The sequence below is a fragment of the Linepithema humile genome, chromosome 1 (genome assembly GCF_040581485.1).
Source record: "Linepithema humile isolate Giens D197 chromosome 1, Lhum_UNIL_v1.0, whole genome shotgun sequence".
Taxonomy (NCBI): Eukaryota; Metazoa; Arthropoda; class Insecta; order Hymenoptera; family Formicidae; genus Linepithema; species Linepithema humile.
The window spans coordinates 4,431,400-4,444,838 of NC_090128.1; the positions used below are offsets into that span (position 1 = coordinate 4,431,400).

Sequence of the window (13,439 nt, forward strand, 5' to 3'; positions counted from 1 at the left end):
GAACGAGAGACACAATTTACGATATTAAATGCAATTACTTTAGACTGTTGAATTCCGAGTGCTAATTTTGTATTCATACGTAATTTTAGAGGGACGTAATACGCCTTTTCAATGACGCACTTCTATTTTTATACTGAACATAGAAAGAAATGAAGACGAGAGATGAAAATTATGTATCTGGGCGTCTTCCCAAATTTCCACATTAAATAGCTACAAATAATTATGATCAGAACATAAATTCACTGTGCTTAAATTCACTGTGCTTAAATCTAACAATTATTTAAAATCTTTAATAAAATAAAATACCAATAATATTTTTATTGATACTTTTTTTACTAGTTTTTTTCCGGTAAACAAAAGCAAGAGAGTTTCATGGTTTACGCAATAAATAGTTATTTAAATATTTTGAACTTTTTTGACTTTAATACTTTTTTCTCAAATACTTTTTCACTTTTTCAAATACTTTTCTTACCTTCCGTCTATCGAGGGATGTTCGGTCGAGCAGGTTCGTTGGAGAAAGAAACGCAAGAAGCGGCAAACGTTATTCCCGTGGAGATATAATCGATCGCTGACTGTATTTTTTTTTCTATACAATTAAGCTCTGTCTGTACGATCGATATTTGATACACTAGCGTACAATGAAGCTCCATCGATATCGCGCCAATTCTAGGAAATCATTTTCCTTCGCGATAAATCGCAAATTGGTTGTCGCTTGAAAGTTTGCGACTGAAATCTTTTAACGATATGCGCTGTGCAAGGCAGGAATGACAGGCGATGTAGTTGTAAATTCGCACGTCGCGCAAAGAATCGACGGTGTTAACATGTTCTCGAAGGATCGATCTCAGTGGGCGTTTTTACTCGTCATTGCGTTTAAGCGAAACGCTCGGTAATTCTATCGCGACATGAGCAAAGATACGTGCCTTCGCGAAAAATATTTCACGAGTTCACCGGAGAATTCAGTGCTTGATATGATGATACGAGAAAACTGCTCTGCAGAAAAAAGGCGAATTAACAAAATCGATAGGATCTCATTTTGCGAATTCCTTGGAATTACATATATCAGAGATTTTTTTCAGAAATTTTTATAGAGAGATCTAAAAATGTTTCTTCATTTTCTACAATTGAAAGACACAGAAGGATACGAGAAAGTATTGGAACTGTTTTGAAAGTGATGTATTTTGCAGAGACAATGTCCTTTCGATTCGCTCTAATTCGTCAATTTTTCTGTGAGGCGGACAGCAATGGCGGAATTGCATTGATGTTGAAAACTAATCGAAGTCGCGTTGAGGTTGGGTGAGATCGCGATAAGCGCGACCACCAACTACCTACCAATTGGTCCTCCGAATTGTTTGTCAATGATTTGTACACGTGTTGCAAATTATAGATTTACTCCACTGCTCATTTTCTTTTTCTCTGTTTTCTCTCTCTCGCGTGCTTACAGCACGCATACACGTTGCACATGCAACGCACGCGATTCACAATTATCTCTCTGTCATTTCTTTGTTTTAAATATATATGTATATGTATATATATATATATCGTTTACATTTGTCGCTACGTCCGTCTTTTTATGGCAAAGTATTTCCCGTGCTATATTTTTTTTCATTCTCTCTTTCTTGCTCTCTCTCTCTCTCTCTCTCTCTCTCTCTCTCTCTCTCTCTCTCTCTCTCTCTCTCTCTCTCTCACACATGTTCTCTCTCTCTCTCTCTCTCTCTCTCTCTCTCTCGCACACTCGGGATCTGCATTATTAACGGATTGTGCACATATACACGTACAATTAACATATACGGCGTAGCGGTCGTTGAGAACATTCATGATTGACTTCTGCTACAATTATACAGCTTATTTAGAATACAACTATTCTGTTATAAATGGTCAACGTAACACCTGCGATGTGAGTTTTCTTTATGTCAATCTTTTTTGGGTGTATATGGGACTGTATATATAGTATGTATGGATTTGTGTGTACGTAATGTGTGTCGGTAGATTATTGTTTTATCGTTAATGTAATTAATATTAATATTAGGCGTATATATATAGTACAGCTTACACACCGTACATTACATACATACAAATGCCCGCGACAACCGGAAAAGTTTCTATTCTATCGACTAGCATTTGGATTACACATCGATAAATCAGTTTTTCTTGTCTACATTTTCTACACTTGTATATTCTTTCTCTTCGTTCTCCCAAAATACGCATGTGAAGAGAGAAAAGTAGGGAATAACATGAAATAACTTTCCGATCATCATTATAATTTACAATTTTTGAAATTAATGACTTTATTTTATTGAGATACGTGCACCGTGTTTATTTCAAACGCTAATTAGCCACAAATTAGATAGACAGTTGTACATACAAAATTATATATTTAAAAAAAAAGGAAGAAAATGACGTCACATCTCAAACTTTTATTCTACTTTACATTTTTATGTTTGTTTTAAGTGCACAAAGTGTAGAAAAAGAACAATAAGCAGGAATTGAAATCTTACTTTAATTTCGATGAATTCAGATTTGAACACTACAGACACAGATAGACACGATCTCTGACTAACTGTAAATAGGAGCGCGACAATTGGTATAAGAATTTTCCATATCTATAGAAGAAACCTGAATTCGTCGAAGTTAAACCAGTTTCAATGACTTGCTGACAGCCGCGTTTTTTAATCGCACATTTTGCGTCGCGTCTCTTCCTCTTTTCTGTTTTCTCAATCTCACGATCGTAGGAGAACGTGGTTGTTCTGAAAATCCGCTATTTGCAACAATTCGCAACGATTTCGTCGCGATCAATTAGTCGCACATTAATTACTTAACGCGCCCGGTGTCGCGGGCCGCGTGATTTCACACTTTTTGCGAAATCCCTAAGTTATTATCTCGTACATTACATCTCATTACAGATTCAATGATACATGATAGATACCTTTTTTGTTTTTATTATCTCATTTATGTACAGAGGGCAGCTTGCCTAGTAGGTAGGTTTTAACGCCGAATGAGACGACTGAAGTGGTAAGCGGGACGCCGATACTCCTCGATAATTGACGCTAGGATCGATGCTTCTGATTCCGCTGAATGATAGATACAGTATCGTTAAATTCGTATCCGCTTCTCGTTATGACCTTCGCCTTCGTCGATCCCAAGACTAATATTCGCAAATTATTAAACGTTACGTAATATTGCGATATCGCATTGACAATGTTTCGAAAGCTCAAAAGGTTTAATGTATTTTTTCACGATTTATCGAGAGCAAATAACATTCTCTTTTGTCATAATCTTCCTTCTCGCTTGCTGTCGCTTGGTGAACAATTAGTTACGCATAGCATCAAAAATTGGAGTTTCTTTCGCGATACAATTCTCTTGTCGCAATTCTTTTATATTAGGTAATAATATACTACATTCTGAACGAGACGTGATGTGAAAGAATTTATACGAACCGTGTTAGAACGGGAAAAATGAAATTAAAGCAGAGTTATAAATATTGACAATAGTTACAACGCAATTAAAATATTCTCAGAATTTATGATCACAAGATTGTGATCAGAACAGTATTGAATTGTGATGATTTATAATGAGTATGAATGTGGCTTATAATTATCTGATGCACTTTTTATTTGATGACGCTGCGACGATTTTCTTCGCACTTAACATCAGCTTATAAGCGATTTTGAAATGCTAGAATTTCCATGAATAGAAATAAATAGTGTATATAATTGGCGTCACTGTTATCGTCGAGACACTTTAAATGCAAATTACAAAAATTACTCGCCGAGTACATGCCAATAAATCATCGATTACGCATGAATAATTGAATACTAATCGAATAACAATCAAAAACTGTTAAGCTAACGCTCTAATGCTAGAAAGATTTGAAAATAATATTTTATTGTAGGAAATAAATGCAAACTTCTTTTAAAAGTACATCGAGCGTGTCACTTAAAACATTTGAAAACGTATCGCTGAAATATTTTTGTTTTTAAACTACATTTAAACAATTCATCAATTTGGACTATTCGATTTGGAGTTTAATTGCGAAATTTATTTAATTTGCAATAACAAATTTCTTTCGCTTTGCAACGAATATTGATGTAATAATCGTCAGATTGATTCTCAACTGATACACACGTATTCTGTATTTACACACACGTTTCTGTACTTAACCCTTCAACTCCTTAGGTCTCCGCAAATGGTTAAACATTTTTCTGTATGTAGGTACTAATCTTTTATTAATGCAATAGTCGCAATAACTGCTATAGAGAATGTCGCTAAACGTTAAATTTACTAGACAATATTTAATAAATATTTTTTCCGTGTATCTTCTAGATAGTTTGCAATTGCAACTTTGAAACAATGTTATAACGCGATGAAATTTCACATAGATTATTCACATTGTTTGCATGAATTTAGACAAAAGGAGCTAAAGGCTTTTTGTTAGTCTCCGACTGATCGATAGTCTGAATTCGTGTAGCTTTGTTGAGTGATTGACATTTATTGTCAGGTTTTCTTGGGCGCATATTAATTAACGCGTATACTTGAGACATGGAGTCGCTCCCTTCGGTCGTGCCTGATAATTCTGAGTTTACAGTGCCAAACATCGAGCAACATCGTCCCCGCTATAATGGTCATCGTCATTAATTATTATCAATCGTGGAACAATGCGCATTCGTCTAACTTTTCCTCCTCGCGGTTTCTTTTTCCTCTCATTAATAGAAATCAAAGTCGGTATTATTCCGTTGAGCTCAGATCTCGATGCTACAGACGTGTGATAATAATCTCTACGATTGAGCAAAATAGTAGTATCCATTATGTGCGTGTAATTATTTTAGCACAATATAAAACTTGAGATTTTTCGTTGGATTTTTTTATAGAATTGTAAAAAAATACTATGGTAAAAGTAGTTGAATTTATTATTTTCCTACATCCTTTTCTTTCTTTTGCTCATTTTTATCCAGATTAATGCTAATCGCGACTCGAGTTCTTTTTTTTATTCTCTAGAATAAAGTACTTAGTAAATTTTTAATTTATTTTATTAATAAATTTTAACTAATCTTTATAGGAACAGTCCGCGAATACCATTATTATTTAATGTGACTATTACGATTGATGATACGCTTATTTCTGATAATAAAAACGTGACAATTGGCGAAACACGTTTTTGCGTAGCATAGAGATTTGAATTTTTCGGAATTATACGAAATCTTACTCTTTTAACGCAAGCGAATGAACCGAAAGGAGGACCACGGGCTTTCTCTCGTTCGATCGTCGACCAATTCGGTCGCAGCTCGATGATCACAATTGTTATATATATATATATATATTTATAGCGTACATTATTCATATATATATCATCTCGCGTCAAGAAAAGGTAAAACAGGTGAAAAAAAGGGCAAACCGCCGAAATAAATAACGTAACGAGGGAACGACGAAGTAAGAGTGGACTAGTTAACACACTAGCGTCGCACACGACATTTCCTTCCTCTCTCGTTCTCTTTTTTTTTCGCTAACGCGACACGCATACACACATGCATACACACGTGCGCTCAACACGCGCGCAACACACGTATACGATCTCTCGCGTTTCCCCGCTACTGCGTGCCGCCACATTTTCTTTTAGCAATTACAGTTGGCGTTCGCTGGATTGGTCGGCTGATCGGTGAGCCGTTGACCCTTACCACCGGGTTGACCACCCACACCGCCCGCCATTAGAGTCGGATCATTGTCCAGAGACTCGCTCATCTTGTCGCATATTATATCCACCAGCTGCTCGAACACCGCCTGCCGAAACGAGAGAGACAGAATTGATCATACCGCATGACCTCGCGATAGGCGGGATCGATATATCGCGTTCGTGTCTACTTCGAGGTACAATAACGCGAAATGTGTGCCAGGGATGGCGGCCAAAAATTCTCACGAGTTTCTCCATTATTTTCATTGTGTAGAAATGAAATTTTTTTAAAAATTAAACTAATTTATAAATTAATAAACGAAAATTAATTCTTAAAATAAGACATACCTTAACGTTGATGTTCTCTTTAGCCGACGTTTCGAAGAAGCGTACGCCTAATTGATCCGCTAACTGTTTACCCCTCTCGATGCTAATCACTCTTTCCTCCTCCATGTCGCACTTGTTGCCCACGAGAATAACCTGAGCGTTGTCCCACGAATAATTCTTTATTTGTGTGACCCAGTCCTGCACCGAGTTAAACGATTCTTCGTTTGTGATATCGTACATTAAGATGAAACCCATCGCGCCTCTATAATAGGCCGTCGTGATCGTTCTGTATCTCTCTTGACCCGCCGTGTCCTGTTGGAATAAACAGTAATCGATAAATGTTGCGATCCATTCGTCAAAAGCAATTATTGCGTAACATTATTTTTATTATAAATTTTTTATATTTTGATCATCTTTCTTGTTTAATATTTTAGAAATATCAATCATGCTTTTCAAGAACCAATTATAAACATCGCGAGAAACGTATTATTTTTATGACGTGCATTAACTTTTCTAGTGGAAATAGAATATATGCGAGTAGACAAGTAGTGATATACTGACCCAAATTTGTAGCTTGACCCTTTTATCGTGTCTGAAGACCGTCTTCACTTTAAAGTCGATCCCTACGGTCGACACGAAAGCCGAAGTGAAGGAGTCATCTGCATAGCGAAAGAGAAAGGAAGTTTTTCCGACAGACGAGTTGCCGATTATCAGCAACTTGAACATGTAATCGAAGTTTTGATCTGCGGCATCTCTGCCATCTTGGCGCGCCATCTGCAAAAAATTACTTATATTAATTTTTAAAAATTTATAAAGAAATGTATAGAGAAGTTTATTCACATAAACTTAAGAACTTATATATTGACAAAACCTATAAATTAGGATTAAAATTCATGAATAGTTATATTTTTAATTTCTAAAACAGAATTTAATATTTTTATGAAAGAATTTTTAACCGTAAAGCTATGAACCAATTTGCAAAACTTATAATATATCAATACAGACAATTAATAACCACAGAAATTATAAGAACAATTATTTTTAAATCGTATACTTATGTGCGAAATCGACGGGGAATAGAAAAAAAGATAACGCAACAAGGTTTATGGATTATGATTGATTTTGCACGTGCATGTCGTAAAACTGCACTCATGATTCGGGTGGGAAGTTGTGCGATGCAACAGATGAGTTTACTAGTGATGCAAAATTTGCTACACTTTATTGAGCCGCTCCGCTTTTGTTCGTATAAAACGTTGGATAAAAATATCGAAAAATTGGAGGCCGTAGCACGTAAAGCCGCATAAAAGAACTTCGTAAAGCTTTACCTTTATTTATTTATAGATTCGATTTTGGAATCAATTCGACGGCATTGATAAGAAGTATTGTAACTGCAAAACTGCAACTTTTTAGAAAAATTATTTATATAACAGTTTTTCTTCTTCTCTTGTTTGATCATCAATTATGCAATTAAAATAAAAATTACATAAGTATAAAACTCTATGTATTAGAATTATTTTGTATTTTTTATTATATTACTAATAAAATAGTACTGAAATTTAAGTAAAAACGCAGTTACAATATGTTTTATTAGAGCCGTTAAATCATAAATTGATCATTTACTAATTACTACCAAATCATTTGCCATAAATAATTACATAATTTTAAGAATTATTTCAAAACTCTTAATCCTTTTGAAAAGTAACACATTAAATAAATTACTAAACTTGAAAATCGTATAAAAAAACATTCAAATTCTGTTAGTATCTTGTAGCATTTTCAATTGTCTATGACTTCGCTGTTGACTTGATAGTCTCATAAATTGTTCAATTAAAGAACAAGCGGAAAATTCAATTATTAATTCCTCGACCATGGAATTCACAAATCGCCAATATTATCGCACATGTAAGCCTTAATTGAAGTCCATTGAGTTTGCTCGCGCGTTTTCTCTCTGTTAGTTTTTTCTCCACTCGACGAGAGAGTGCTAGAGAGTAACAGATACTCGTCAGAGTCGATATTCCGGTACCGGGGTAATCTCGACAAAGGACATCATCCGAGCCATCCGCGTGCGTAGCTCGAAAACGGAGTCCTTAACCGGCGTGCAGGACACGTTCTTGCACCTCTTCGACATCTCACACGTCACACCGACGTGACACCCGATCGATCTTTTCCCTCTATTCTTCCTTTACTGCAGCTTTCGATCACGTTAACGGAAGCGATCTCTCTAGTCCTGTTCTAGTCTCGTTTTATTAACTGCAATTCATTAATCATTTTATCTTAACCGTCTGTGGCTTCGTTTTATTAACTATAATTTATTTACCGTTTTATTAACTGCGTGTCCTATTTGAGGCGTCAACTGTCTTATTAATTATTTTAACTTTGTGTTTAACGCCCGTGCCATTAAATGACAGCGATGTCAAGTAATAGTTATTTCGCTTTATTAACTAACGAATGTCCGTTTAACAATTTACTTTGTTTTAATTCCTCTTCAAACTAGCATTTGAGGGTTTTTCTGATATAATTACTATTGATCGCTTTTTCGATATTCACTATGTATTCTTTCACGATACCGATGCGATGCAAAATGTAACATATTGTCTTTTGAACCACTTAATTAATCAATCGAATTCGAGCAATTGAATGGTAAAAGAAATTATTGCGAGGTTCACTCCGTCCGCGTTCACTGTAAAAGGCATTATTAATACGGAATTATTCAAATTGACTCGTATAGTGTAGTTTGAACGACGAATGAGAACGATGTGGCCACGTTTGCAGTTCTATCTTTCGTTCCTCGTTCCACAATACTATGTTTCTTCCGCACACCGCACACATAACGTGTCAATGACGATAATCGGACCTGCTGCGAATGATAACATGCGGTTCGCACATGTGTATATTTACATTTGCTTTATCTTTTAATTTTTTTTTTTTTAATTTTTCATGGTCATTATTGAAGTCACAAAGATTTTTATAAGAGAAATGTTTTTAATGAATTGCATAAAATTGATTCTTCTTTTCTTGTTTACAATAAACATTTTCGCTTGGCTCTTATTTTTTTATACTTTCTTAATTAGTAATTAATTAAATTACAAATTAAAATAAAAATTTTATTAGAGTTATTGCGATATTATTTAAATGTCGAATTTGAAAGAATAATGTACACTTACATAAAAATGTCATACATTTTAATATTGAGTGATGTGTGTTTTACAATTTTTTAAAATAAAATTTAAATCTTGAAGTTATATAAGAATGTCAAATAATAAAGTTGCGTAAAAATATAAAAACTCTTTTTTATATATAATACATCGTATGCATAACTTTGTCGCAATATCCTGAAATACAACAAATGATATGTTACAAAAATAGACTTACTTTTACGCGACAAGGGGAAACTTTTTTTGTTTCAATGAAACGACACATAATCTATTAAGCGTGACAGTAATTAACGAAGGTATTGCTTTTCGCAGTTTACTCTGTCGCCTTTTTTCAACATACAACTGACACTGGCTATAGTGATGATAAGATAAAGGAAGATATTTTCGAGTTTATCGATTATAATCAACTCGTCAAAAGTAATAGCGGCTATATTCGCGGTTGGAATAAATCAGTGAATTGAGAACTATAAATACACGAATGTAAAACAGTATAGGAACTTTTAGATCTGGTAGGAAGTTTCTATTGATTTCACGCTCGATTCATTGTATAGGTTACTTTAGAAGCAAGGAAGACAACCATTGCGTCAACAAACTTTTGTTTGCTCGGAATTGAGTTTTGAAAGAAAATATGATACTTGAAAATAAAATCAAAGATTTTTAAAATTTCGTTAAAATATTTTTCTTCTTCTATTCTTTTATTTAGACAATTAAATTAGCCTGAAAATGTCATCAAAATTTGCTTAAAATAAATTTCTTTTGAAAATCATAGAACTTTATTGAATCTTTAGAATTTAATATTCTAAATTCTTCCAATGAGTTTGTAATTCTAAAAAATTTATTAATAAATAGAAATTTGTTATTTGTTTAGAGTTTGTTTTTTAAAACTTGCTTTCTAACATTCTTTCTTTTCGCTTACATATGACTGAAACATTATGGATGCCTCGTCATTTTCGATGTGCAGAATTCGATTGGTCACACTTGCAAATTTTCAAATTTTCGATTTTAAACCTATACGTCTCCACACATTGCATATCACTGTTTGGCGTTATTGAGGCAAATTGAACGGGCGTTAAGCGAAGACAATCAAGACAGTACGACTGCGACGATTGCACAGGGAACACTACATATAATTATTTCGCGAAACGTGTGATAAAAGGGCCGAGGATAAAATCTCATCCGGAAGATTGCGTCACGCACTTATGCACACGTTTATATATGTATTATACGACGCGGTTAAGAAAAAGTAGGACAAGGTTTTCCGTGTGCGATAACGATATCGGCGCTGTACGTCATGTCAACGTTAACAACGGTCGGTTCGCGTAAAAAGTGTAAGTATGCGCGCTACAATCTGCGCGCACTTGTTGTGTATAGTGCCACGACGATTTTCATGACGGATAGTGGAAGGTAATTGAGCGTTTCTCGAGAGACAGATGACAATTCAGGCGACGGACTGTTCTACGGAGGTCAAGTAGATACGAAAATCGATGGCACGACGACGATGGGACAAGTCCATTTCTTCTCGACAACTTTGTTCACGCACAAGTGCAACTTAACGATGTTAATTTTACTATTAGTGCCCTTTTATTCCAGTTGCTAGTATGATCAATATATTCGAAATCTTTCTTACTTCTTTGGATATTCGTTATTTAGATTTCGGATTCCGTAGGAAATTTTCTTTTCAAAACTTATCGAAACATATGTTCGAATAGCACACATTGCAAAGTGTCTTAGGTTCTACGTATGTTCAAGAAATTCTGGATCCTATGAATAGTTTTGTAGAACATTTAATTTTAATTTAACTTAAATGTTGTAATAGCAAACGCTACTATAAAATTCAGATTGAAATCTACATAGAATGAAATTCAAATAGAAAAAGTTGTAAGAACGAGAATTTCTCGGCTTTCCTTGACTGTTTGACTTGCGGTAACTTGACTCAAGGCGAAGTTGCCATGCCGTTGAATTGTCAGAGTGCACGATTACCGCACCGACTTCGGTTGGACGCATAATCACCCGCTTCGTATTCGCAGTCACGTTGATTCCGTTGACGACAGCAAGAACGACAGCGAGGGAGCAAATATTTTCGGAAGCAAATCGATTGTTATACTCCGTTCCCGCCCACGCTCGCGCTCTTGCTCGCGCCGCCCGCCCGTTACGTAGTTTCGATTTCAGTGCATCGACAGAATGAACGGCGGCGAAAGATGGAGCCTCCGTTTACGTCATAGGCACGCGCGTTAGCGTAAAGATATAGTCTTGCAACAACCCTCCGGCGCCTACGCCGAAAACGAATAATTAACTCTGTCGAGATGTTCAGCTGATTATTTCACGACGGGTTTCTTATAAAATTCTCGTGTTTATCTGTCAGATATTGATTTTCGATAAATCAACAACGTGTAGTAAAACAACAATAGTAGTTAAAACAACTAAAAAGTAAAAAACGATGAAATTGAAATATGACGGTAACCGAAGGAAAATTATAAAAATAAGATGTTTAATGTCAAAGTAAAGAATTCATTTTGTATGATAATGCTACATTTGTAAAAGATTAACGATTTCGTTTTTCACCGCGAACATTCTCTAAGAACATCGAAGAATCACTAACAATTATTGCGCCTGATTATGGAAGTCGACACTCAGCTGGGTGTTGGAAGACAGAGAACTGATTTATCGATATATTCTTTCATCTTCTCCAATTTTGACAATTAACGAAAAAATGAGAGAATTTATGACACAGTGCGATGTCTCTACAAAATCTTAGCGCTAAGAAAATCATAGGAAGAGATGCTGGCGTAAAAAGTGTATAAATGGTCAGGAATTGATTGGAAGAGAGAGCAGAGCATGGTCACCTACGTCACGACGGCGTCGCATGAAACGCAGAAAGCGAGCTCGAGTGAATGGAAAACTCGGACTATTATGCTTGCAGTTTTTACAACTGAAAGTGAGAAAAAAAAAGAGGATAGAAGTTTTCGTGGGTATATTGGGTCAAGTTTTCTAACAGCTGCAAAATGATGAATACTAAAGATCAGAGAAACTTATATGCGATTAATGTATATAGGTATATATGTATGTGTGTGCGTGTGTGTGCGGTTAAAATATACATTTAAGAAAAAAAGACAAAATAAGAAAAAGACGTTGACAAAGGTTAAACAATGGTAGCGTTCTAATCTGCGCACCGATCAATATATATTTTACGTAAATTTTACAAAAGAGAGAAAAAGGCGAAGTAAAAGAACAAATATTGGAGAGTGAGGAAACCGAAAGATAGAGGTAGGCAAGGAGGGATCGGAGAGAGCGAGAACAGCAGGAAGAGAAAGAGATAGATGAGGCGAAATCAATAAGCAAGCTATCGACGAGTTGACTTTCCCGAGGAAAAGCCGCCGCAAAGTTCTCGCTCTCTGTCGATCGTCGCGAATTCTCGCGAACTGTCGAGGTGTCACCTGGAAGAATCACTCCCTGGAGATGGGGTAGGAGGTGGTCTTCCCTCGTACGACGGATTGCCTCTCCTGTGATCGTCGACGTGGGAAATCCCGCACGGATTTTCACCGTCGGCTGTCGGCTGCGACGAGGGATGCGACGACGGATGCACCACGCGCTGCGCTGCGCTCGGCCGACGATCGATTAATATTTAACGCACGGGGGCGCGCGGAGACGGGATGGCGAGGAGAGAGTGAGCGGTCAGCACAGGGGGATGATGTTCTCTCACGATGTTAACCGCGCTCGCTCACGATCGCACCCACGGCAAAGCACGGCACACGCACGAGGGGGTTATTTCGTAACAACGATTACAAGAAGACTGGACTGGCCCGCTCGGTGTGGCGTCTCGCGCACCGCCGTCACTTAAACCACCCGCTGGCTATAGTTAAAATATCGACCATTTCATACGACCCCCGCCCGTCCGCGGCTCAATCCGGGGGAAGATTCGCGCCTGCGCTACCCGCAACCCCGACTGACATCAATATACTCGTGAATAGAAGCACACGTTCACTAGACGAAAGAGGGAACACTTGTTGATCCGGGATGCTCTTGTCTTGAAATAACCCGCGATTTTCGATCAGGCTCGATCCTGCGCGAGATCCGTAGACCGATCGCGGCGCCGATGATGTTGTCGTTAGTTTCTTCAAATATTAATTTTTCTATAAGATTTTTTGTTACAAGTTTAAATAAAATTTATAATTAAGTAAGTAGTTTTTATGAAAAAATGGAAGAATTAAATGATCGACAGTTTTGATTAAGTATTTTTATTTATATTAAAAAATAAAATTTATAAAGTGTTTCTTATATAATCTGAATTCTTTTTA

The 13,439-nt window shown here is 36.2% G+C and overlaps 1 protein-coding gene across 4 annotated transcripts; it reads right to left on the reverse strand.

The window, feature by feature from the left end:
• Positions 1 to 401: 401 nt before the first annotated feature.
• Positions 402 to 13,026, reverse strand: LOC105674621 (RAS oncogene family member Rab3). 4 transcript variants are annotated; one of them, XM_012371090.2, is made up of 5 exons: positions 8,307 to 8,965; positions 8,013 to 8,239; positions 6,551 to 6,763; positions 6,011 to 6,301; positions 402 to 5,772 (listed from the first exon to the last, which is right to left on the reverse strand). In XM_012371090.2, the coding sequence occupies exons 2-5, from the start codon at positions 8,115 to 8,117 to the stop codon at positions 5,608 to 5,610; spliced, it is 774 nt and encodes a 257-aa protein (XP_012226513.1). In that variant the 5' UTR covers positions 8,118 to 8,239; positions 8,307 to 8,965; the 3' UTR covers positions 402 to 5,607. The 4 variants fall into 4 exon arrangements, with proteins under 4 accessions (XP_012226513.1, XP_012226516.1, XP_012226519.1 ...); XM_012371093.2 differs by lacking the exons at positions 8,013 to 8,239; positions 8,307 to 8,965 and adding an exon at positions 12,579 to 13,026; XM_012371096.2 differs by lacking the exons at positions 8,013 to 8,239; positions 8,307 to 8,965 and adding an exon at positions 11,155 to 11,315.
• Positions 13,027 to 13,439: the final 413 nt, after the last annotated feature.